The sequence below is a fragment of the Microdochium trichocladiopsis genome (assembly GCF_020744255.1).
Source record: "Microdochium trichocladiopsis strain MPI-CAGE-CH-0230 chromosome Unknown B0I36scaffold_3, whole genome shotgun sequence".
Lineage (NCBI taxonomy): Eukaryota > Fungi > Ascomycota > Sordariomycetes > Xylariales > Microdochiaceae > Microdochium > Microdochium trichocladiopsis.
The window spans coordinates 1,151,540-1,175,707 of record NW_025763546.1 but is presented as its reverse complement, the minus strand read 5'-3'; the positions used below and the strand labels follow the sequence as shown (position 1 = coordinate 1,175,707).

The 24,168-nt window shown below is 57.2% G+C and overlaps 6 protein-coding genes across 6 annotated transcripts; 3 read left to right on the top strand and 3 right to left on the bottom strand.

Moving 5' to 3' along the window:
- Window positions 1-313: 313 nt before the first annotated feature.
- B0I36DRAFT_381736 (uncharacterized protein) lies at window positions 314-2,640 on the top strand (the record flags this gene model as incomplete). Its single annotated transcript, XM_046160882.1, has 3 exons — window positions 314-1,617; window positions 1,707-1,783; window positions 1,905-2,640. 3 exons carry the CDS (start codon window positions 314-316, stop codon window positions 2,447-2,449), a joined length of 1,926 nt encoding a protein of 641 aa, XP_046015000.1. The 3' UTR covers window positions 2,450-2,640.
- A 2,828-nt stretch (window positions 2,641-5,468) lies between these two features.
- On the top strand, window positions 5,469-8,916 carry B0I36DRAFT_372694 (uncharacterized protein; the record flags this gene model as incomplete). The annotated part of the gene is made up of 2 exons (XM_046160139.1): window positions 5,469-5,929; window positions 6,000-8,916. The coding sequence occupies 2 exons, from the start codon at window positions 5,469-5,471 to the stop codon at window positions 8,914-8,916; spliced, it is 3,378 nt and encodes a 1,125-aa protein (XP_046014999.1).
- Window positions 8,917-9,938: 1,022 nt separating this feature from the next.
- On the top strand, window positions 9,939-11,560 carry B0I36DRAFT_238860 (pyridoxal phosphate-dependent transferase; the record flags this gene model as incomplete). Its single annotated transcript, XM_046149646.1, has 2 exons — window positions 9,939-10,118; window positions 10,475-11,560. 2 exons carry the CDS (start codon window positions 9,939-9,941, stop codon window positions 11,558-11,560), a joined length of 1,266 nt encoding a protein of 421 aa, XP_046014998.1.
- Window positions 11,561-11,864: 304 nt separating this feature from the next.
- On the bottom strand, window positions 11,865-12,587 carry B0I36DRAFT_372692 (nodulation protein nodB; the record flags this gene model as incomplete). The annotated part of the gene is made up of 1 exon (XM_046160138.1): window positions 11,865-12,587. The coding sequence occupies one exon, from the start codon at window positions 12,585-12,587 to the stop codon at window positions 11,865-11,867; it is 723 nt and encodes a 240-aa protein (XP_046014997.1).
- A 3,298-nt stretch (window positions 12,588-15,885) lies between these two features.
- B0I36DRAFT_85470 (uncharacterized protein) lies at window positions 15,886-17,258 on the bottom strand. Its single transcript, XM_046163462.1, has one exon. The coding sequence runs from the start codon at window positions 16,910-16,912 to the stop codon at window positions 16,022-16,024; it is 891 nt and encodes a 296-aa protein (XP_046014996.1). The 5' UTR covers window positions 16,913-17,258; the 3' UTR covers window positions 15,886-16,021.
- Window positions 17,259-21,604: 4,346 nt separating this feature from the next.
- Window positions 21,605-23,815, bottom strand: B0I36DRAFT_317198 (WD40-repeat-containing domain protein). The gene is made up of 2 exons (XM_046153129.1): window positions 23,472-23,815; window positions 21,605-23,400 (listed from the first exon to the last, which is right to left on the bottom strand). The coding sequence occupies exons 1-2, from the start codon at window positions 23,768-23,770 to the stop codon at window positions 22,029-22,031; spliced, it is 1,671 nt and encodes a 556-aa protein (XP_046014995.1). The 5' UTR covers window positions 23,771-23,815; the 3' UTR covers window positions 21,605-22,028.
- Between the last annotated feature and the right edge of the window lie 353 nt (window positions 23,816-24,168).

Here is a 24,168-nt window from a genome sequence, read left to right as displayed (position 1 = left end):
CGCTCGCGGCGTTGTCCCGGTCTCACTCTGGACCCCATTCTGCTGCGCGGCTGTATTTGAGCTCAGCCAGAGGAACATTGTAGCCTCAGCAGGCCGCTCCTTCCTCCCTTGTTGCACCACTGTTCACATCGTGCCTGCCCAGATGTCGTTGAGAAACACCACTACCTCTGCCGTCCATGCTGCACACTGATAGTCTGCAAGTGATCGAGAATCTTCCCATTCTCGCATGAGCCTAGAACCGAGAACTTTGACCGGAATCAGAATCAGAATTCTTATATTGGATGCTCGCGACACTCGAGAAAAATGATCCGCCATGGCCATCACTTGTCTCCCTGATGCCACCAGGCGGCTCCTGAGCTCCATGTCTATACCCAGTCCAGACGGTCTTGTCAAAGAGCTTCTGGACAATGCGATCGATGCGGGAGCAACCTCTATCGAAGTGCTTCTGTCCTCAAACACCATTGACAAGATCGAAGTACACGACAATGGTATTGGCATTCATCTCGACGATTTTGATTCCCTTGGACGGTCAGGTCATACCAGCAAGCTGAGGAGTTTCGAGGAGCTCGACGTGGCCAGTGGCACAACCTTGGGCTTCCGAGGTGAAGCTTTGGCAAGCGCCCGGAAGCTGGCGGCCATCTACATCACTACACGGACAGCGGCTGACAAGGTCGCTACTCGGCTCGAAATCGACCCCATCAACGGAGGCGTGTTATGCCAGAAAATGACCTCGGCCCCAGTTGGCACGACCGTGGCTGCCACTGGGTTGTTTAAGAAACTCGAAGTCCGTGCAAAATGTGCCGTGAAGGAGGCGCCCAAGACTTTGGCTCGCATCAGAGAGATTTTGACCACATATGCCATGGCGCGTCCTTCTCTCCGTCTCACCTTCAAAGTAGCTGGCAGTACAACGACCGGCTGGACATACGCGCCGAAGCCCAAGGCTTCTGCCAGGGAAGCAATCCTGCAACTCTTTGGTGCGGATTGTCTCGCCGCCTGCAGCGAGCGGGCCTGGACGGCCGCCATCAACGAGGAAAGAGATTCAACCTACACACTAGAAGCCTATCTCCTTGCCCCAACATCTGCCGCCATGTCTACTAAACTGCCCAAAGGCCGCTACATATCCGTAGACGGTCGTCCAGTGTCAGCCACAAAGGGCGCCATGAGGAAACTCGTTGCCATCTACAAAAACCATTTAAAGGACGTCGGGACCAAGCTCCACCTTTCGCAACCAGGAGAATACTTCCTGCGCCTTAACATTCGGTGTCCGCCTGGAAGCTATGATGCTAACATTGAGCCCGCCAAAGATGACGTCGTCTTCATCGACGAACAATTCGTGCTGGAACAGTTTGAGGCTCTTTGCGCAAGTATGTATCAGACTCAAAAACAAGGGGACGAGTCATTACCGCGTCAGCAACCGGAGACACTTGCAACTCCTGACTTACCGTCACCAAGTCCTTCACACGAGATTAATCTCACACGTCGAAGCTGGATGCTTAATATGGCTGATGACCACAACGGGCTGCCACGCCCGCCTCTCAACCGCAGGAATCCCGTACCAAATTCTCGACCAACTACGACATACCCACCTCGTCGGACCACGCCTTCTGACGACGAAGAGTTCCCTGTTCTACATCCCCTCAATCAGCGGCCTAAGGACTTGGATGGCCACCCAAGAGCTGACACAGTGATGGCGAACTACTTGCCAGAGCCTCGTCTGCCGACGAATCCAAGTGGTACTGCTTCAACACCACCACGTGTCTTGATGCCGAAGACACATCCAACGGTACGTAGACGTCGACCGGCCCCATCATGGACTCCACCATCTACAGAAAGGTCCACAATCCGTCGACCACCACAGGCGGCCCCGACAGATATGACACAAAGCACAATCTCTTTCGGGCCAGGTGGTCGTCCCGAAATCCACAATCCTACATCTCATCTCGTGAACGCTGGCTCCACGACGCTTTCTAGTTCTGCGGCTGTTCGCAACCCAGCATTCGTGCCCGTGAAGCCCACCACTGCTGTGTACAGACCATCCCCTGAGGCTCCCATTTCACCTGTCGAGGCACTTGTTGATGCGCCAGCGGAGACAACACTGGATTCGGGCGACCCAAGAGCGTACCTCCTGCGACGACAGAAGTCCATTGCCAAACGGCCACACAAGATTAGACGGCTGAAGAGTGCCATGATGCCGCTTGAGATGACCCCGGCAGAAGAACAGCTTCACCTCTTGCGCTATGTCACCACTGTCGATCTGCACACGGTACAGTCTTTCTTGAATGATATCAAGTCATTCGACCAGTATATTTCAGCTGGAGCGAATGCAGAAGGACTCGCCATGAATTTTGCCGAGGGGCTTCTGATTGAAGAGAAAGTCCGGAAGCTGATTCCTGATGAGGGCATGTCTATAAATCTCGTGAGTGTTTTAAAGGGGAAAGCTCTTGCGTGAGGAATCGTGCTGCTAGTGTGAAATCACGACGGTATGGCGACTACGACCAATCGGCAAACTCGCTGTAATTGACTGAAGCGCACAATTTGCTGGAACACGCATGCAATCTGCGGCCCATGTCTGATAGACCGAAGTGTAGAAGACAAGGCAATACACATAGCCATAGCTCATATGGAAATCAGAAAACTCGAAAGCACTGCCACACAACTATTGTTTGCACTTAATATCAGAGTTAAATTCAGAGACTCATTCTATAGAGTGAATGGCTCATCACTCCAGCGTCCTCCGGCGGACAAGGATGATGAAGCATAAGGCTTGTCTTTGGCGAGAGTCTTGATGAGCCAGCTGCCGTTCTGAGAAGTTGCAAAACAACATCTAGTTTGCTATGCAAACAAGTCAAGCTCGTATTATTGCCCCTGGCTTATACAAGTAGTGCTTGAAAAGGACCGTCGAATCTATCATGAGGAGGGTGTCACAATACAGTCTAAGAGCCAAAGTCTACTTACCATAGTAGATCAACTGGAAAGGCATCGTCCGCTGGCAGGACCGGGGCTTGCCTGGGCGCATGGCGCTGCCCAGGGAAGGATCTCGATGCAGGCAGCCCCGCCTTCCTGCTGCACAGCAACTCCAAGCAGGGTATCTTATCCTTGTTCGTCGAGTTCTTGGGATGCAGCGCCTGTTGTGAGTGGGTGAATTGTTGCTCGTTCGGACTCTCAGGTTTCATCATCCTCTCTGCCCTTTTTGCACTTTGTGCACTTTTCTCGTCCTGCAGTCAGACATGGTTGTGCACCTTTCAAGGCTGGGATGCACCTATGAGAGGAGACGATGAGACGCCAAACTCCGGTTCAAGCGCCGGACGTCGTCGCCTCGGAGGATTTTGTTGTTCGATCTTCTGTTAGCTTCCCTTCCTTCCAAGAAGCCTCACACACACATACACGAATGGGCAGCATTACTGATGTGGTGTGGAAAACCAGCCTCACTGGTACACCACGTTTAAGTTACATATCGCCCCGCCCGCCCTTACTCCAACCTTGAAGCCTCTTGAAAGTCGCCCTGTAGGGCCGCGCTTATGCTGTGGAACGTCGGAGGCCCTTGACTATTTGTTGCTGCTCCGCACCTTGCTGGCAAGATTTGACCGGCAAGATTGAGTTTAGCAGGGCCTTTTCCAGCCCCCCCTCGCCCCCAAACATTAGAGTTTAGGGCTCTCCTATGTTTCGCATATTGTGGCCAGGCCAGCGCTGGACGGCGCCAAAGGAACAGGAAAAAGGGCGGAGCCGGCAAGACAAGGAACAAGGGTTGCATGTGGCTCGCGTAGAGACAGCAGTTGTGGAGCCAGGCTGCGGCAGGTGGGTGATACGAGAAGCTTTGTGAGACAGGGCGAAAAATAGAATTGCGCCGCCGCTTCTGAAGCCGAGATGAAGAATGACGAAGCTTTGGGGGGGTTTTGTACGGAGTATGTCGATCTGTTTATGCCCTGGGCGGTCGCCTCGGGGAGCGGAGGACGTAAGAAGTGGGTACAACACGAGCTTGGTAATGCCTGTGCCAGGGCGCGCAGACTCGCAACGGCTTTCAGCCCGCGCGCACCGTGGCCCCTTGCAGGTGCAGAAAATTGCGGCTGTGACGACGATGGGACGTAATTAGCACACTTTGACGTGGCCCATCTGGGTTTGACGATACAGACCCGTGCACGAAACAAAAAAGACGGCAAAAAGGTGGATTGCCTGGGGGAATGCGATTGCGAGGAGGTGAGTGAGGGACATCCTCTGAGGCCCACTTGGCCCAACGTTGTTGTTGAGCAGCCTCCATGGGTTGTTCGCGGAACAACGGATGGCACCACCGGACCCCACCTGCGTCCAAGATGGCCAAGGGCTTCTTTGCAGCACTGGGCCCGCCCTGGGCATAAGTTATGCTCGCAACTCGCAATTTTGCCCAAGCTGAGTGATCGTGACGGTTGTCGGCGGCAGGGCAGGGCAGACGAGCCACGCTGCGCCACCTTGTTCGATGGAGGTGTGCTCTGCCCTGGATGGATGGCCCAGCTCCGGACACCACCACGACTGGCAGGCTGGATGCGGTGCCCAAGTTTCAGGTGCGTTGTCGTCGGAAGCACTGCGCTGGATCAGTGGCTGGCGGACAGCCGCAGGCGCCTCTGGCCTGGAGCGAGGTAAGTCTTGGAGTGTGCGCTGTGCCCCGATTCCCAATGGTTATCTGGGGGCGCATACTTGCAATGCAGAGAGCACTGAGAGGGTGCCTGAAGGGTGTCTGGTGTGCCTGTCCCTGCGCTGCGCTGCGCTGGCCCTGGCGAGTGAGACGGGAGCGCAGTCCGCTCCACGCCGGGGAGGTCCCACCTGCATCTCGTGTTGCCCAGTCTAGCGGCGCGGTCCACCCGCTGGCAGCAAGCTGACGGTTCCGACTCCCTCCTTCCAAGGTTCCCATCCCATCCCATCCATCCATCCATCCACCCAGCAATCGACCGTCTCGTTGGCACCGTCTCCCTCAATCGCCGTCGCATACCTCACGAGTTACCGTTGCCACCCTGTCTGCCGCCGCCCACAGCCTCTCGAACCGTCCATCACCACTCCCGCAGCCACTTCGCCAATCCCCCGTACCGTCACAATCGTCATCATCACTCCCTCTTGCGCTTTGCCGGATACGATCTGGGCAGCACGCCGGCAGCACAAGGCACCTGCACCGCCACCTTGGGCCGGCCTGGTCTGGTCCTTCTCAAGACGGCACCTTTACGGCCAGACAGCACGACCTGGCAATCGCCTGCTCGAAAAGATGCGGGCCTGAGTGATCCAGCATTCAGTCCCGTTGCCCCTGCACCATGGCTCCAGGCAACCGCCGGCAGCTTGACGACATGGCAGAACCCACGATGTGGTCCCGCGGACCAGCTTCAGTCCTGATTCCCGCCGGATCTCAGAACGAACACCCGCTACCACAATGGTCGTCGTCTGCCGCGCCACCGCTGCGGGCGCGACCAGTTCGCCAACGCCGGCCTCCAAAGACGTACGAGCCGACCATGCGCAAAATGCTAGGTGTGGCGGCTGCGCTGTTGGCAACTCAAGCTTCTGCCGCCCTGGTTCCCTTCGAGAACTGCCTGCCGTCCAACTACATATACACACAAGTTTCTGCGAGTAACGTCCAGCTGCAATGGGTGCCTCAGTTTGTCGATGCCAAATTCGACGTTGAGGACCCCGCGCACAACCTTGTGGTCACCGTATGGGGCAATGTTACAGGAAAGACTGGTCGCGAAGACCTACCCCCGCCAGGGAGTCCTCTGTGGGATGATGATGGATATGCAAACGGCAAGATAGTCGACGAGCCGAACCCAAACGCACCCGTTGATGAACGGAAAGCAACGACGTTGTTGAGCAAGGTCAATGTCTTGACATATACGCAGTACTCTGACAGGGACTACTTTTGTCGGAGGATACTGAATGATACGTGCCCGATCGCCCCAGTCTTCAACAAGACTGCACTGTACGTTCTACACCTGGGCCGAATGTCTGTGGACTTGTGCATGTTATGACTGACTTTCTTCTTGTTTTAGAAATGATCCTTTCGGCCGCCCGGCTTTCAACATGTCGCACGACTTTTACTCAGCATATACATTTAGTTCCTTCAACCCAACCTTCATCATTCTGTTTGGCGATTCGGAAAGCACAACAATCGGGTGTATCTCGACCGTGGTGACCCCGAGCTTGGGCTCTTCCGCTGATCTGGTCAAGTATCTTCCGCTCGCCGTCCTCGTCTTTGTTGGCTTTGCCACCATCTTTGCGGCCATTTTCAGCCCCTGGGGGACAAGTAACGTGTTCAACTGGACCTCGAACTATGGCAGAGACCCCGATCTTCTTCGACTTGTCACTCCTGGCTTTGGGGACTGCCTTCAGTACATCCAATTCATTGTCCTTACTGGGTCCTTGACACTGGCCTACCCCGGATTTTACCAGCCCATAGTTGGACAAGGCGCCTGGTCCGCCTTGGTCTTCAACGAAAGCTTTGTCACTCCTAATGCAACATATTATCAAAGTCTCCAGGACGGGGTATACGTTCTCAACGGCGAATTTGGTCTCCAGCGCCTTGTGCAGCTTGTGGGCATGGCCAACGTACAGGACGTCTGGGCTGGCATGATCATCTGGCTGCTCGTCATCATCGCGATTGTTCTTGCGCTCATTCAGGGCGGGTTCCTCTTCCGTTGGCTCCTCCGCTTTGTGACGAATGACACGGAGGAGGACCTCCGGGCGAAGAACTTGCCTTTTTCGCTCGGCAACGTGATTCGGATCGTCTTCAACTACTTCCTCCTCCCAATCGTCGCCATTTCGGCGTTCCAGCTCGTCGTCGCTTCGCAATCAGCTTCTGTACTCGTGGCCATGGCCGCAATCACAATAATCTTGGTTGTTGGCTTCGCCATATGGCTGATGCTCTTCATTGTGCGGACGAAAAACAGAGGGCACCTCTTCGATCACTTACCCACCGTGCTGACATATGGTCCTCTATACAACACATATACGGATGAGGCGGCACCCTTTGCGATCGTCCCGATCGTACTTAATGTTTTACGCGGCATCGCCATCGGTGCTGTCCAGCCTTCCGGCGTGGCTCAGCTGGTCATCCTTGCCATCTGCGAGGTTGTCAACGTGCTGACCCTCTATGCATTCCGCCCCTTCCACCCGCCGACGTCGATGAACCTCTATCATGCCGCCCTGTCAGTCCTCCGCTTCGTGTCGGTCTTACTGATGGTGGCCTTCGTGCCTACCATGGGCGTCACAGAAGGTCCAAAGGGGTGGATCGGGTATGCCATCTTCCTCATTCATGCATGCGCGTTATTGTTCTTATTTTGGCTCAACGCCCTCGCCACAATTATCGAGGTCGTGGCGAGATTGTGTGGTGCTGGCAATGATGACGTTACTGGTCAGACTAGGGGGGGCCTCCGAAAGATTTTTGGAGCTCGACAGCTCGCAAGGCGTGTGGACAGACATGGTGCACAGTCCCGGCAAAGCCAGCTCAGCAGCACAGCCATGCTCGACAGAGTAGAATCGAGAATGGGTTACGGCCGAGTGCGGAGTGAGTCGGCTGCTGATATGGGCATCATCGCGAGCCACCAGCGAAGTTCGAGTGCTTTTGATGCGCGGAGCTTCGACGCTTACGCGAATGCCATGGGCGGGATCACCCCCACGACTCCTGGGGAGAGCAGTACGTTCTCCTTTGTGCCACCGGGGCAGGCAACCAGGCCTCAGGGGATGCCTGAGTCGTACTACCGACAGCCTCGCCCCCGACGCCGCACACTTGATGAGTTTGGCAACCAGACGCCTACAAAAACAAGAGCCTCGATCGGCAGTGTAGATCTTACGGCACGTCGCATGAGTCAGACAGCATACGCAGACACCGATACCGACGGAGCGCCTGGTCTAGTGAGCGGGCCCGGACCTGCCGCCTATGCGCCAGTCTTTGCTCCCAGGGCCGACTATTCAACACGCGAAGTTGATGAGTACTACGGCATGCGAGGTCCAGCCCTTAATTCGGACTCTCCAGGTCGTAAGCTGGGTACTGGCCCTGCTGACCCGACAAGCTCCGTGGCTGTTGCCACGAGCTGGGTGAAGGGGTTGTTTGGCGGCAAGACGAAAGAAAAGGGCAAAGGCTTTGAAGTCGTGCGGAGCGCGAGGATGCCGCCAGCCATGCAGGCGAGAGGTGGGGCTCAGAGTGTTGAGCCTCCTCCAGAGGGCATCCCCGTTGCCATGGGAGTTATCCGGCATGGTCCAATCGATAGTGATGACGATGATGCCACATCCAAGGTCAACAGGAGCCGGCGCGGCACAGTGGAAAGTGTTCGTGGAGGGCTCCTCGATGAAGATGGCCAGCCTAGGACGCCCGCCGAGGACCAAGAATTGGATATCGGAGGACTTGGCATCACCAAGGAGGCACCAGTACTGCCCGATCTCGATGCTGGGGAGAGCTTCGGGATTCCGAGCAGGTTTGCGTCTCGGGCCAGCACGAAGCCTAAACACAAGGCGGTCATTACGGCTGCAGCAGATGCGGATGAAGTGCCGGACGTTCCTAGGAAGAGCTCCAAACGAGACAGCACCAGCCCCAGGGGTTTCCGCCGGCTCGAGCAGTCCGCAGAAAACCACCACCAAGATGGTGCCGATCCAGAGAAGCAGGGCTATCTTCTGCCCGAGGCTGCAGCTTCGACGTCGGCAACGAGGCTTCCCTTTGATCGGACAGCCTCGCAAAAGCGCCTGTCGGGTTCGTCGACCGCCCCGACGGACGATGGAGCTAGCCCACTGCCGTCAGCTGGGTTTGGGCGTGATCACAGCAGCGAGCGTCCGTCGAGCTTCGGACACGTCCACCACCACAGCATCAGTAGAGTTGATCCGAAAGAGCCGGTGGATCTGCTGGGCAGCGCTGCGGAGATTGTCGACGACCCAACGAAGCCGAGCCCACATTCTTCGGTACATCGGCGAAGATGACGGAACGACCATGATATGGCTTGAGCTCAAAATAGAAAGAAGGGGTCGTGCACTAGCCACCAAGCGTGGACATAAGTAATCTCACTATCATAATGACTTTGATTTGGGCTACTTGAGCGTCGGCGCCCCAAAACAACAGATGTTTCTTGCTTTTCCTGGAGCGAAGAGGACAGCCAAGCGTGGTGCAAAAGGCGGCGGTTGGGCCGCCTGCAAGTTTGTCCCCGACGGGACTCATAATTTCCCTACTAGTCCGAATCCATAGCGCCGCCTGCATGTCTATAGCGAAATGACTACATCCGTTCCTGCTCGACCGAAGTCACCTGGGAAGCTGCAGTGTTGTTCCATCCCGCAGAACGTCCAGCACGCAATCTCGAAGATTTGTTAATTGTCGCTCGTAATGGGGGGTCCGTCGGCCGCCCGCGGCCGGCGCTGGGCCCCACAGCGACGTTTGTAGACGGACGTGACGGCCGCGCTCCCGAGATCGGCCTACTGTTTTGAGGTTAGGCAGCGGCGGGTGCTCGGCGGAGGGGGGGTTGTCCCCGGTGTGTGCCATGGCGCATTTTACATACATTTACACTTTCTTCATCTTCCCGTGTCTGTGAGATCTACGCAGTACCAGAAGCCGGACACCTACACGAGTTGAGCATCCCAAAGACTGTGCGAGAAATCCAGTGTGGGGGAGAGGAGAGCATTATAAATCGGCCCCCGGAAGGATCCGCTGGCGGCGACGACCACGACGACGGCATACGTTTGTCAATCCCTTGAAACGAGCGACAGCGCCACGACTTCCCGGCTCCCCCCCAAGGATCCCGAGCCAGGACAGGATATCGCGGATCGTACAAGAGCGTGCCAGATCATACCAGTTTGCACCCGCGGAGATGGCTTCGTCAAATCCCGACCAGCAGCAGCAGCACCTCACAGCCGCGCCGCTGGGCGAGGTCGTCGAGCAGATTGCCCACCAAGAGGATGCCAATTCCAATGCCAATGCCCTCGGCCACAAGCACGAGAACGAGCAGGAGGAGATGGGGCGGCAGCAGCAGCAGCAACACTCACATCTCCAGGGCCTGTCGTTTGCGGCCCGGACGATCCACGCGGGCGACCACCTCAACTCGCACCACGCGGTGGCGCCGCCGATGCACGTCTCCACGACGTTCCGGTATAGCGATGACCCGGACAAGCTGTCGAGCTGGGTGAACGTCAATGTGAGCTTCCTTTTCTCCTTCTCTTTCTTCTTCCTTCGTTCACTCTGGGAGAAACATCTTTCGATCTGTGGCGGGACGTTGTAAGAGCCCGAGCGAGGGGCTTATAACATTTGCTCGAATATGCTCTCCATGGAGATGACAAACGGGAGGAGGTAGTGGCGAACAAGAAGAGCAGGCACCTGGAGAGATCTCGAACGAGGCGGTGGTGGTCGACGAGCTAAAGTTGTCTGGGCTCCGCCTGTTCTCGTTCCGTATCATCTTTTCTGGCTACATGGCATGCAGGACGTCCTTTCGCACACCGCAAACTTGCTATTAATACCTCTTTGGCTAATGATGTACGACCGAAACCCAAACAGCCCGCAAACCCGCACGACTCGCACGTCTACTCGCGCGACTCGGCGCCAAACAGCACGCGCCTCGAGGCGGTACTCACGTCCATCCTTCAGGGGCCCTCGCTGACCTACGCGTCCGGCCTGGCCGCGTTCCATGCGATGCTCGTGTACCTGAACCCGCGCCGCGTGGCCATCGGCGGGGGCTACCACGGCTGCCACGGCGTCCTCAAGGTCCTGACTAAGCTCAACGGGCTGGAGCAGCTCGACCTCGACTGCCCGGACGAGATGCTGCGGCCGGGGGACGTGATCCACGTCGAGACGCCGCTTAACCCGACGGGAGAGGCGCGCGACCTCGAGTTCTACGCGGCCAAGGCGAGGCGCGCGGGCGCGTACTTGACCGTGGACGCGACTTTCGCGCCGCCGCCGCTGCTCGACCCACTGCGCTGGGGCGCCGACGTGGTCATGCACAGCGGGACAAAGTACTTTGGCGGCCACTCGGACATGCTGTGCGGCGTGCTGACGGTGAACCCCAAGCACGCGGACAAGTGGCTGCCGGGGCTGAGGGAGGAGAGGCTCGTCCTGGGCGCAGTCATGGGCAGCCTCGAAGGCTGGCTCGGCGTGAGGAGCCTGCGGACGCTCGAGATCCGAGTGCGCAAGCAGAGCGAGGATGCGACGGCGCTGGTGGCGTGGCTCGCTGCCCGGTGCGCTCAAGGCAACAACAACAACAAGGAAGCAACTAACGCGGGTTCTTCGTCGTCGGCAGACGATGCCATACGCAGGATGGTTGCGGGCGTCAAGCATGCCTCGCTCCAGCCCGAGGCCAAGGATCCCGAGTCCTGGCTGGCCAGGCAGATGCCTCGGGGCTACGGCGGCGTCTTTTCCATCCTGCTCAAGGACACGGAGTGCGCGAGGCGGCTGCCGAGCAAGCTCCGCCTGTTTGACCATGCCACGAGCCTGGGCGGCGTCGAGAGCTTGATCGAGTGGCGGGCAATGACGGACAAGACGGTCGACCCGCGGCTGCTGCGTGTCAGCATCGGCCTTGAGGGCTGGGAAGACCTCCGTGACGACCTCGTGCAGGGACTTCAGGCGCTGATTGCCGAGGGGAGGTGAAGAAAGTGAAAAACATGTACAACGAGCCATCATGTATAATGCATATCCTCGGACAATGAACCTCTCTGGCTCGCTGCAAAATGATGATATCGATGCATGCGATAAACGTCTAGTCGGTCTATGTCGTTTGCTGGAACAAGCTTGTCCGCTCTCTATGTGTATATATGTACAGTTCCGACCGGGTTGAAAGTCCTGTGACCGTGTCGGATAGCTCCCGAATTACAAGAAAATATGTACAAATCAACGACAGACATGTCGTATGTAGTCGTCAGACGTCTAATCATGACACAGGGATGCCGGATTTTCATCGCCGCTCCGCCTTGAGAAGCTGGGTTAGCGACACAACCTTGTAGCCACGTCTCTTGAGCTCAGGCAGGACTGTCTTGAGCATGGGCGCAGTCCAGCTGCGGCGGTCATGGCAGATGATGATGCTGCCAGGTCGAACCATGCTGAGAATGTGCCGGGCGTTTAGCCACGGATGTGCTATCTGGGGGTCATGGGGATAGACGCTGCCCAGGACCATGCGGTAGCCTAGCTTGTCGACCAGGCGGCGCATGCGGTCGCTGAAGAAGCCGCTACCGGGGCGGAAGTACTGCGGCGGCATGCGCTGCTCGGCGGTGTGGTAGGCGGCGCGGATGTTCTCCCGGACCGTCTCGATCTGCTCGGTGAGCTCCGCGTCTGTGAGCGCCCGGCTGGGCTCATCGTGCATGGCGTGGTTGCCGAGCTCGTTGGCGCCTCGCACAATGTTGGCTAGCTGGTCTTCCCGGCCTGGAACCTGGCCGCCAATGACAAAGAAGGTTGCATGGGCATCGTTGGCGGCGAGGACGTCGAGGATCTGCTCGGTGTACTCGGAAGGGGCATCGTCGATGGTGAGGGCGACGACCTTGTCGTCCGTGTCGACCTGCCAGAGGACATCAGGCCAGCGGTTGACAAAGTGGCGGATGAGAGCCTGAGGGGGCTTGTAGATGACGTAGAAGGGGACGGCGAGGATGAGGAGAAGCGCCAGGAGGCCGAGGAGGGTCGTCATCCTCTGCCTGCGGGCGCGGCGCCGGAGCTTCGAGGGCAGCCGGAAGAGGGACGGGCAGCAGCGCGGCATCGGAGGGGCGGAGGCTGGAGTCCAGTCGAGGGTCTCACTGGCAGCGGGGGCTCGTCGTTGTCGGTTGCTGGTCCATTGGGGCGCCTCAAGGTTGTGTCCAGCGTGGGCAAGCTTGTGCTTGGTGATGATGGTGGTTGTGACTGTGGTAGTGATAGAAGGCTGTTGGGGGGGCGTGGAGACAGCGTTGTGCAACTGCCGTGCAGCGACATGCTAACCCCCCTGGGCCCCTGAGTGCCTTGGGAAGGCACGCATTGTGCAGGGCAAGGGGTTCTGACAAGCACCGATATCTCCGTGGCCCTCGCAGGTTGGTGGGGCCTCTTCACTGCTCCCTCCACAGCAACGACACATCAAGCTGGGATACAGCTCTGTCCTATGCAAAGGAAAGCTCTCTTAGCGTTGACGGGAGCCATGGGTCACCAAAAATCAACCTGAGGACGAAAACTGCCTCTGCAGGCCGGCGTTGTTGCAAACCTCACAACAGGAAAGCACAAGTCTGCAGCGCAAAGAGTCTCCATTCGACGACACTCTTCGCTCATCTTGCTAGCAATTGGGCTGCTCAACCATTTCCATGGGTCCGAACCGCGTTCATGACACGGTGAGGGCCTCCTGGCTCCGTGCCCGCCAGTCCATCTACAGTTGAGCGAACCCCGCAGCCGAAGCACGAGTTGTATTGATGCACACCCGCGACAAACCCTCGCAGCGCGGACCCCCACTTCACAGGCACAGCACACCATGGAGACGACGTATATGCGCACACAAGCAAGTCGTCCTGCTTCACCAATCTTGCCCTAATTAACTGCAGTCCGACCCGGGCAGCACGGCGGCCTGCAGATATTAGTAGCCAAGCCTCACTGGAGAAAGGCAAGTGAAATACTCACCAAGCTATTCCAGTGGTGGCTAGGGCTCCCGAGGAGCTGGAAACCCCAGCCTGGGCTGCTTTCCAAGACAGGCATTCCATGTGACGGGCGTTGGACCGACCATCTCACATTGGGATTGCATTTCCAGCACCCCAGCACCCAAGCGGAAATGTTCAATGGTGATCCACTGATGCGCAACGCCCAAAGCTCGTGCTGATTGATCTACACTACACACCACACGGAACGGCCCAGAGTGCCCGTGTTTAGAACCAGCGCCGAGGCACCGCCATCGCGCCTCCGGGGATGCAGATCTTTTGAACCATCACGGCCAAGGCGGATTGCCGGGTCTCGAGATTGTACGGCTTGCGCTTCCCAGTCAAGAAACACGATCGGCGCAGTCTCAGTCATGCCATGCCCGTCGTGGTCAGAAGGATGAATTCAGTGGCGCCGGAGCTTCCGCACATCTCTCCCCACATGGCAAGCTGACGACCACGACTCTGCAGACCAAGAGCTACTCCACTATCCGCAGTCGCGAGCTGAAAGTCGAATCCGCTCGCGCCCTGTTCTGCTCATCGCCGACGCCAGCGGCGCTTCTGTTCAGGCGGGATACTCCTCAGGTGGGATGACGACTACCAATACCCAGGGCCACGAACGCTTCCCAGCTGGGTGGGCGCGTTCCCAGATGGCTCCTAGTGGCAGGCTTCGCGCTGTCGATCTCCCTTGCTCGCAGAAAACGGTTGCCAAATCTGTCTTCTATGGAGACCGCCAAGAACCGATAAAAGGCCATTACTGGCCCGCAGAGTTGTTGACCAGGACCTCGGGCACGGCGTGGCAGTTCTCAGGCAAGGCTTCTCTTTCCACCTGCAAGTGATCGTCGCCGCCGTGCTATTTTTACCGAGTTGCCTCCTCCTACGCTCATCAACCCAGGATCAAGAGCATCAATGACATAAAATCGCGCCACAAGAACAGCCCGGGGCCATGTATGGGCGCCGCTGCTGTCTGTCGGATCGGCGTGCACGCATGCAGGGAGAGTTTTGCGTGGTTTCTATTCGAGGCGTAGTGTGTCCCCGCTTGACTCGATGCGAGCCATAGATGCATCTTGATGACGCCATGTGCCTCACTGACAGATACGCTTTGATTCTCTGCATGACCAATCTCCAGCATAGCGACAAATACTCCTTGCTCCAATTCTTACAATCCCCCGCTCGCGGGATCGTGCATGAGAAGCTCCAAAAAGTGCGCGTGGCCAGAACTTGCAGTTTGTGTAATACATCTTTACATGCAATGCAGTCCCCGGGCACACTAAGCCGTCCACAGAAACCCCACAACGCCAGCGGAGCTCGGGAGGGATCATCACTCCTTCCGCACCACCGGAGTCATGCGGCCGCAATCACCCCATTCGGCCTATTGAGCATGCACATTTGGGAGGGACCCCCCCCCCCCCCCCCCGCTCGTCCCGGTAAAAGGGCCAGCCAACACCGGAAGAAACAATGGCAAAAGCTTGTTGGGCGATCCGTAACTTCCCCCCAAAGTGTCTCTCTTCTGCCTTTGGTAAAAAAGAATGAAAAGAAGATTTTTTAAAAAAAAATCGCCGCAGAAAATTTAAGCTTCGGCTCATCTGCAGCAAGTGGAGTTGAATGCTCACTGAGAAGAGCTCCTTGCTTTGGTTGGTGGTGGCGTATAGGTTCTTCTTAGGCTTTCCCCATATACACTAAGACAATGACCTCGCCAGTTAGTCCATGGGCACCAGATGGGGGCGGCCCATACGCTTCATAGTGGCGCGTTCCGCTTCCATAGTAGGCGACCAAGCACCACACAACCTCCCTGACATTGCGCAGATCTCAAGATTGTCTAGTGAACCAAGCTGCGAAGCTTTGCCCTCTCCTGGCGGCGGCGTGCGGTGACTATTCCGAGAGTGAGAGGGAGAGCTTTTGAACTAAAAAAAAGCCTTGAAGCTCGCCAATCACGATGTCCCGCGCATGCGCGGCTGACGCTGCAAAAGAGAAGTGAGCTTGGCGAAGGGAGTGATGAGGTTGGGGATTCAATCCGGTGATGCACTGGCTCAAATCAATTACGCTGTTGTGTTTGTCCATGCTTGCGCGGGACAGAAAAATGGCGTACGTATGTGGCACAAGGGCTAGACATTGAGCATCGTAATCACCAGTGCGCAGAAGACTGTTGTGCAGGCAGATACCTCGGTTCTTATGATTGTGTGTCTTAACGAAAGAACTCGCCATTGGGCGAAACAGAAAAAGTAGAAGGTGGTATCAAGACGTGTGTAGAAATCGCAAGTTGTCAGTGAAGGCAGTCCTTGCCTCGTAAAAAAACTCCAAGAAGACTCGTTCCCCCAAAAAGATTGTGTCCATGTTTGACAATAGCTGTTCGAAACGCAAGTCCCGGGACAGCAGCAAGCCGTCTGTATGTGCAGCCAACCCCAGCAAAAAAAGTCACCGCCAAAAGTATGTACATTGTGAAGTAGGTCGTTTGTCCAAGACGAGTCATGTCACCTCAGATCCAGATAGGTTCCGGCGCGGCTTTGGTTTCAGGCTGGAAGAAGGTTGTGAAGATGCTCTGCACTTCGTTGATGTAGTCATCAGCCTGGAACTTGAAGAGGCCCTTGGCCTTGAGTTCCTGCTCCTCTTCATCGGTGATCTGGATCTTGTCGCGTATTCCGAATTCTTCTGCAATCTCGGTAACCTGGGCGAGCTCCTGACCAAAAGGGTGCGTGGCTTCAGAGCGGTCGGCAGTTCTCCGCTTGAGCGCTCCCGCACTGGAACGGGCGCTGGGGGGAGCAGCATAACTGGGCGTCGTAGGAATTGACGGCGCGGGCGACTTCATGGCGGGAGAGAGGGCCGAGGCTACAGTGGCGGTTGTTGATACAGACGCTGAGCGGGAGAGGATGGAGCTGGCTTTGGTGGATACGGAGTTGTTTGACTGGTTAGACAGGCGAGTGTTGACATTGGCAGCCAGGTTGTCCATGGAGGCCTTCTTGGTGTGCGATGGTGCTCTCTTGGGAATAACAGGAGCTGGTGTTGAACTGGGGAATGGCTTTTGGCCGGGAGCTGTGAAGTAACATGACAGGTGGTTTGGTTCTGGGGACTCTGCACGGTCAGGAGTGGTGCCAACGTCTGGGCTGGTGGGCGGAGAGGAAGCGTTCGTGGCAGCGTCAGACTCGTCGTCGGACCTGGACGAGGCGATGGAGCTGGCCGACTTTGGGTATAGGTCTGGGGCATTGTAAGCGAGCATGTTGGTGGTGTGTGTAAGTCCGATGGGAGCTGAGATCTTGTGGCGGATGGAGCCCACGCCGCGGGAGACGGTGTTGCTTCGCTGCGGAGTGAAACCCATGTCGACAGATGGCTGCTTTCCGCGCCGTGTAGTGAATGCACGAGCCAAAGACATTGTGAAGAAGAAGCAGTGCGGCACACAGGCTATTATCTGCTTGACTGATACCGGAGGGTGCTAGGTGGCAGCTTGGGTGCTTCCCAAAACGGTAGTGGCCGGAGGCACGGAGATCTGACGTCGACCGAAGGGTGTTGTGGCAGACTAGCAAAGGCCGATGCTAAGGTGTGGGAGGTGGGTGGGGCACCGAATCCTTTGCTTGGCGGGCTTTTTCTGGTACAGGCGCGCTGGGGTGGGGGATCCGATGGCTTTTTCGAGTCGCCTCCGACAACAAGAGCAAATGCTGGCAACCGAAACAATGCGGGTGTGACCTGCTGGACAACGTGCTCCAATCAGGGATGGCTGTTGGTGATGTGCTGCAGAGTCGTGCAGTAAACGGCGGACCAATCAGAGAGCGGCTCGCGGAGCCAGCTAAAAGTGGTGCGAGGAAGCAGGTAACGTTGGCTGCGGTGTCCACGAGGTAACCTGCGTGGCCAAGAAGAGAAATGCCTCTGGTGAGAGAACAGAAAACCAGGATCTGGTGACTAGGCGTCCGGGAAGGCGAAAACCGGAAAGCCGTGAGAAGGAGGCTGCGCGTGGGCAGGAAGAAGCGGGCAGAGTGGAGTTGCAAAGAATGCAACCTTGCAATCGACAGGTCCGATAGATACGTCTGGTGCGCAGGTTGAAGAGAAAAGACGTCGCTAGAGATCCTCTCAAAGGACGGCGACAGTGCTTATAGCAGTCCGAAGGAGGAGAACCGTCAGGTCCAAGTGAGGCGGGAGCTGTGATACGTGAGCCAGGCCGTGAGTGAGACGGTGGTGGGCTTGTCTCGCTTGCTGGTAACACCTCCGGAATGGATGGCTAGACCTCGACAGGCAGGTCTGAGAGAGCGTGCGCGCACAAGGCGAAGATATGGAGAGGACAAGAAGAGGAAGAAGACGAAGGCGATATCTGCCACAGCCTGGGGCGATGCGAGCACTGCGGACGAGTGAAACAACCGGGTTTCGCTGTCTGCGCTGGTAGAGTTTGGTTGTGGTTAAAGGAGAGTTTTGCTGGATGTCTCGAGAGAACAGAGACGGAAGCAGGCGGCAGAAGAAGGACCGTGGCGGAGGCCAAGAGGCGTTTCCAAAGCAATCGTAGCCGGCGACGAGACTGACGTTGAAGTCGACAGAAAGGCACTGGAGAAGGCCGTGGAGAAGGGAAAGTGCTGTCAAGAGGCCGACGGGGGACGAGGAAATTAAAGAGACCAGGCCGGGATGGTGACGGGTATGTGTGTGTGCGCGCCCACAAGGTGGACTGTCTGAGTGGATGCGCCCAAGGCAAGCGTGGGCGGATGGATGAGTGGGCAGGCGGGGTGGGCCGCCCGCGCTAGGGAGGGCCCTTCCTTCCAGGCATGCTCGCCAACAACCCTCTCCAATGTTTGCATGACTCTGTCACCCACCCTTCACCACCAAACACATTCTTGCCCGCCCACCTCTGGCCGGCATCACCCGCCTCCAGCACTGCGACCCAGCGTCACCCGCCTCCGTTGTGTGCCCTCGTGCTCGCGCGACAGCAGATCCATTGCAGGAGGCGAGCCGGGCATGCAGCAGAGCCCGGCGACCGAGCCCCAGAATCCCCGCCCCGACCCAAACCGTGGGCGGACCAGGACAGGCCACCAGCAGAGACAGAGCACCGCCTGCAACACCAGATCGCCGCCCCATCGCTTCTCGGCAGCCTTTGCCCTGGCCGCCATGGAAAAATTCGCGCGCGAGTGCGCTCTGGCTTGGTGCCAAAGGGGGGGCCAACCTTGAGGGGGTTCCACCAGCCTCTAGCTGCAGCATCAAGGGTGGTGCACAGGCTCGCCCACCAGGCACACATCACACATGACTGGCCAGCAGCGATGCCGCCAGCAGGGGTGGGGTTGATAAGTAACCTTAGGAAGTGTCGCCAGCGAGTTGAGTCCCTTGCCAGTACCATGGTGGCGGCTTAGCGCCCTCCATGATCACCCACCCACTACGTCTGTCCACGCAATACTCTTGGGCCATCTCATGAGCCGGGGCCCCCTTGCAAGTCGAAACCTGGGCGTCGAAACAAGCCCCGCCTCCGCCTGCCTCTATCGAGCCGTAAGGGCTTGCAGCAAACGAACATGTTTCTGTTTCTGTTCTCACTCCACGCAATCATGCCCGTTGCTCAACACCAGATTTGCACCGGTCTGTCCTCTCCAGCCACGAACAACAACCAACTTGACAATGCTGCCGGCTAGTGCAGGTACAGAATTTTGCAAGCGCTGGGTCAAACCTTAGGCCCCATGGCCCGAAAGTCTGTCCGTCTGGTGGCGTCTGGGTCAACTCCACTCGCGAAAAAGCCAGTCCAACATCTTAAGAACAAGCCAACATTCTGCGTCCTTGACAAGCCTCGACATATTCTCGCCAGGCCAGAGCTGTCGGCTCAAGCACAAATATCCGTATCGTGACGCAGTGTGATGCCAGCGGGGTCGCGAGAAATCACAGCCAACAACGCAGCGTGCAGCACGACCCGACCACGTGGCATGCTTTGGCCAATGGTGCAGCCACGCACACAATGACAACGACGCGTGTTTTTGCCGATGTGCCAACGAACAACAGACTAGAGTGCCCACCCGACGGGTAGACATGCCCTGACTAGAAGCTTTAGGTTGGGCGCCGAGTGCGCTTGTGTTTGCATGTGCATCAAGCCAAGTCATTGTTGTCCATGATCCAACGAGTCAGCTTGGCGTAGTCGTCTGGCGCTGTGGCTAGCGTAGCTTGGTCGACGGCCTCCCGACACTGCCCTCGGTTCTGCCGATCGCGTCCTCCTCTTGCGCGGCGCGCCTCCGGGAAGACCACAACCGTCTAACTCGGTGCAGGTTTGCTGGTCTTTAGCGCAGAGGTTTCTGCGAGATCCAAGCGAACGCTGCCTCCTAGCGTAAGCCATTCAGGAAAATCGCCCCCAAGAGTGGTCATGGAGCAAAGCTTCGCTCCTATACAGAGAATGATACTCCACAACTCCGCATCGTGCGGCACCCATGCGCAAAGATGCTCATCGCCGGCCCATGCCAGAATCCAGGCAGGCGTGGTGAAGACCCCAGTTCTTGACAGCAAACTCAAGCACACGCCAATTTCCTCGCGCTCACTCGACCATCACACGCGGCTTGGGTGGCGCACTTCCAGAGTTTGGCCCAGGCTTTCCGTGGTATCGCATCGGCACCATCGCAATGATCGTGTTCCAAGCCGCGTCGGTACGTACTCATTCCCTAGCAGCAGGTTTTACAGATAGATTGGTACCAAGGCCTCTGCGAGTTCTGGTACAATCGTGCAACCGGCTTGTCATCCGCTCGTCTACGCCACGCACTGGCCCATGTTCAAGCGGCCGACTCCACGATGGCGGCTGCGAACGTGAAACAGGGCGCCCCCCTGCTTTGTGTAGCGCTTGTCATTGGCCAGATGTTTCCTGGACGCACCGTCTCCGTGTTTCAGTTTTCCTTTTGACCTCCCTACGCTTTGGCTGTCGATGCCTCTCTTGCTGCCATGGGGCTCTCAGCACCCGCGGTGTTTAATGCAGCCCCGCACGGGCTACCCGATTCAACTGATGGCGCCGACCGTGGGAAGGGGGAGCCACGCAAAGAAGCAAAGAACATTGCAAGCACACATGATGTCCGCTCAACGCGGGTGGCAGGCACTGACTGTATGTTGCTTTTGCTCCAGGCCCCAGCGCCATTTCGACCTTCAGAAACACAAGAGCTCCCGAGATCTTTGAAAATGGCGCCGAGTTCAGAGCATATACTAGGGTGACCCATCGCCAGACGGCTGCAACATTGTGCAGTGGCTAACCTGCACAAACCGTCCACTGCATGCCATTGCTGCGTTTCTCAGTAGGCCTAGCTACTCACTGCCTTGGTCGAGGAGCGCCGATGAGCAACTCCAAGTTGAGCCTCTTGTCCATTCAGATCAAGCAATCTAGGCGAGACGTTTCGCCGCATGGCCAGAAGCATAGCATTGTTTCCGTCAGACCAGGTTCAAGGGGAAGACCGCGCGTCGGGGAGAAGCAACCCTCCTGCAAGTCCAGGATGCCGTACCTGTCAATCACTTCCCAGAAGACGGTAGGGCCTAGTCGCAAGGTTCTCTTGCGCTGTTCTTCAGCCGCAATGGCGCCCTTTACCCCGGCTCATGCTCTATGATCCGAGTGGTGGAAAGGGTCGACGGTCTTGCTGCACAGCCTTCCCGCATGAATATGCCGAAACTCCAGGGTTCGATGCTTTTTTAGGCCTGTCGAGGCCCTGCAGGTCCCGACCGTGACTTATCAAGCGACGCATGCGGTCATTCCGATACATCAAGAAATATCCACCACATTGACACTTGGATTTCCACCTGGCTGGTGTGCCAGCATCAACTGTGCGTTAGAAACATTTTCCGCAATGTTGAAGAGGATGCCGGACGGCTTTGTGGTTCCATCAAACCCCCACCCACTCAGGTGGTGGTGCAGCTCTGGCAGCATGGCCCCCGCGGGTGCGCGGGAGGATCCCCCATGTTTCCCAGTAGATCGTTTCAGGATGCACGAGATTGTCCTTGCAAGCGTATAGTTCATCACAAGTACCGCGTCTGGTTGATAACTGCCAATGGGAGTCTGGAGAGTAGTACTCTGCGGCGAGGTGGCATCGGTGGGGCTTCGAGCTGGTATTTGCTCACCGTCGTGGGATTAGCAGATGCGGAAACGGGTCGTCTTCATAGTGGTATTGCTATCCGTCTATATGCCGCTGATGAATATTTGAACTCCAAAAGTGAATCAAAGCCAAAGGAGCACGACGGCGTATGTGTCAATCACCGGTTGCAGTGCTTATGCCGAGCACAATAAACCTTTTCCCGTGCACCGCCAACATCTTACGCGAAAACCGATCCAAGAAGTGCTCTCGCTCGCCTAGCGTCAAGGCTGAACAGAGAGTCACACTAGCTTCCGTCGACTGACCCCGAAAGATCAAAACCTTTTGGCCCTAGACGATCACCATTCTCGAAGACGTCCTGGGCCTCTCAAGCATGTAAAACATCACCCATGACTGTCTTGCTTCTCGTCCGGTGCATTCATCCCGTCCTCAGCATCTCGCTCTTCCGTGTCGAGCTCGGTCATTTTCTGGCTGCATAGCTCAATCGTCTTCGTCCATTGACTCGGCGCCATCTCCGCCGTCGCTCTCCTCGTCATCGTCGGACGCATCGCTCGCGACACCAACGACTCTCTCGCGCATTTCCTCCCCGCTTCCACCGTTGTCGGCAATCTTGTGCGCAAAGGCCTTGCGCACGCCGCCGTTGGTGCTTGTGTCCCAAACGTGCATGGTGCCCTTGCTGCCGGCGACCGCGAGGCGGAAGGCGACCTCTGGGTCCGGTGCGAAAGACGTCGAGAAGATCTTGCCGACGTCGAGATTCCGCGACACCACCATCTGCGGGCCAGACGGCAGAATGTTCCACAACTTGACGGTCTTGTCGGTCGAGCCCGTGGCCATGAAGCCAGGGATGTGCGCATTGATGTCGAATGCGGAAAGAGACTCGTCGTGGGCCTGCAGCGTCCACACCGGCTTCGTCGCCGCTGGGTTGGCCGGCGCGTTGCGGATGTCGTGGTAGTGGATGATGCCGTTCTCAGTCGAGACGTAGAAGAAGTTGGGGTCGTGCGGGTCCCAGCGGACATTCTCGACGTCGCTCTCGACTCCCCACCGTGCGGGCTTCGCGTCGGGCGCGCGCATGTCCGCGGCGACTATTGTCCTGTCGTAGCTGCCGCTGAGAAGTACTGTGGATTCGACGGCGTGCCACGCGAGCGAGCAGACCTTGTCTGTGTGGTAAGTGTAGGACTTTGCGCAAGACGTTGTGTTCAAGTCCCATAACTTGACTGTCTTGTCGGCTGACGCCGAGGCGAGCAGGTTTCTGTGCTTTCGGTTCGCTGCGAGGGACAGCACGGCGTCGACGTGGTAGCTGTCGTTGGCCTTCTTTGACTTCTTCTTTTTCTTCTTCTTCTGAGTCTCCTCTTGCGGGTTGCCACCCTGGCCGAGGACGGCGTTGGGGTACATGCAGTCTACCGTGTCCAGGTCCCACACCTCGATGTCTGGGTCCATAGTTCCTATCGCGACAAAGTTGGCGTTGGCGTCTTTGTCGGCGTTGGGCTTGCCAACCGCAAGGTCCAGCCACTCTACGCAGAGTGGGATGGCGGGAAGCATGATATCGTGGTGGACGTAGAGGTTGTCCGCCTCGTCCTCGTAAACATACACTTCCAAATGGGCCAGCTCGTCCTCCACCTTGGCGGCGAGCAAAAGGTTGTCGGTGGCCAAGATCTGTAGCTCCTCGCGGTCCTCGTCGTCATCGTTCTCTCCATCGGGTATCGTAATGTATGGATCCTCCTTGTTGGAGTCGTAGTATGTGAGAGACTTGATGTTGCCGAACATGTCCATGCTGCGGCCCTCCGCCTCATCTTCGTCGTCGTCGTAATGCTCCAGGTCGTACTCTTTCAGGTCGTCGTCGTCAATGTCCACCCTGGAATTATCAGTCACGGAACCCGGACCCCGGGGAGTGGCGCATGTTGCCGCCATGGATTCACAACTCACTCGTCATCCATCTTGTCATCCTTGGCAGCAGCATCGCCAGAGCCGGCAGCGGCTTTTGACTCGGACTTCGCCTCTGAAGCAACTCCACTAGCTTCGTTTTCGCTGTCGTTGTCATCGTCACTGTCGTCTTTGCCGTTCTTGTTTTGAGCTTCCTCCAGGTCCTCGTTGGCGTCGTCGAGCTGGAGCTTGGCCAAGCTTGCGATTCGTTCAAACTCGTCTTCGTCAAAGTCGTACTTTTGCGGGAAGGGTGCTGCGTAGCCACGCGGCACCCACGCAGCGGTGGTGATCATGGAACTCATGGCGAACTGACTTTGCGCCGATGTTGCGTTGTTCGTGTAGGTACGATACACTGCAAGCTTCCTGCACAGCCGGCACCCCTCTTGGGCAGACACCCAAAAATTAAAACATTTCAGAATTTCAGCGGGGCTTATCTTATCTGGGCAACTAGGGCGGGTACTTTGCAAGGCTGCGAATTGGAGAAGGAGGTACCTCGTGAAAGCCACGTTTTACGTGGTGCGTACAGTACCTAGAACCTGCTCTCGAAGTCTTCGCTGGACCCCAGTTCGGAGAGCTCGCCCGGCGCTCGTGGATGCTGTCTGATCGGATTGTTTTGTTCTCCCGCCCACTCCAGACTGTTGATCCACTCATTCTCGTAGCTTAACTCGGACCACGAACGCACGCCAGCTCGCCTGAATCC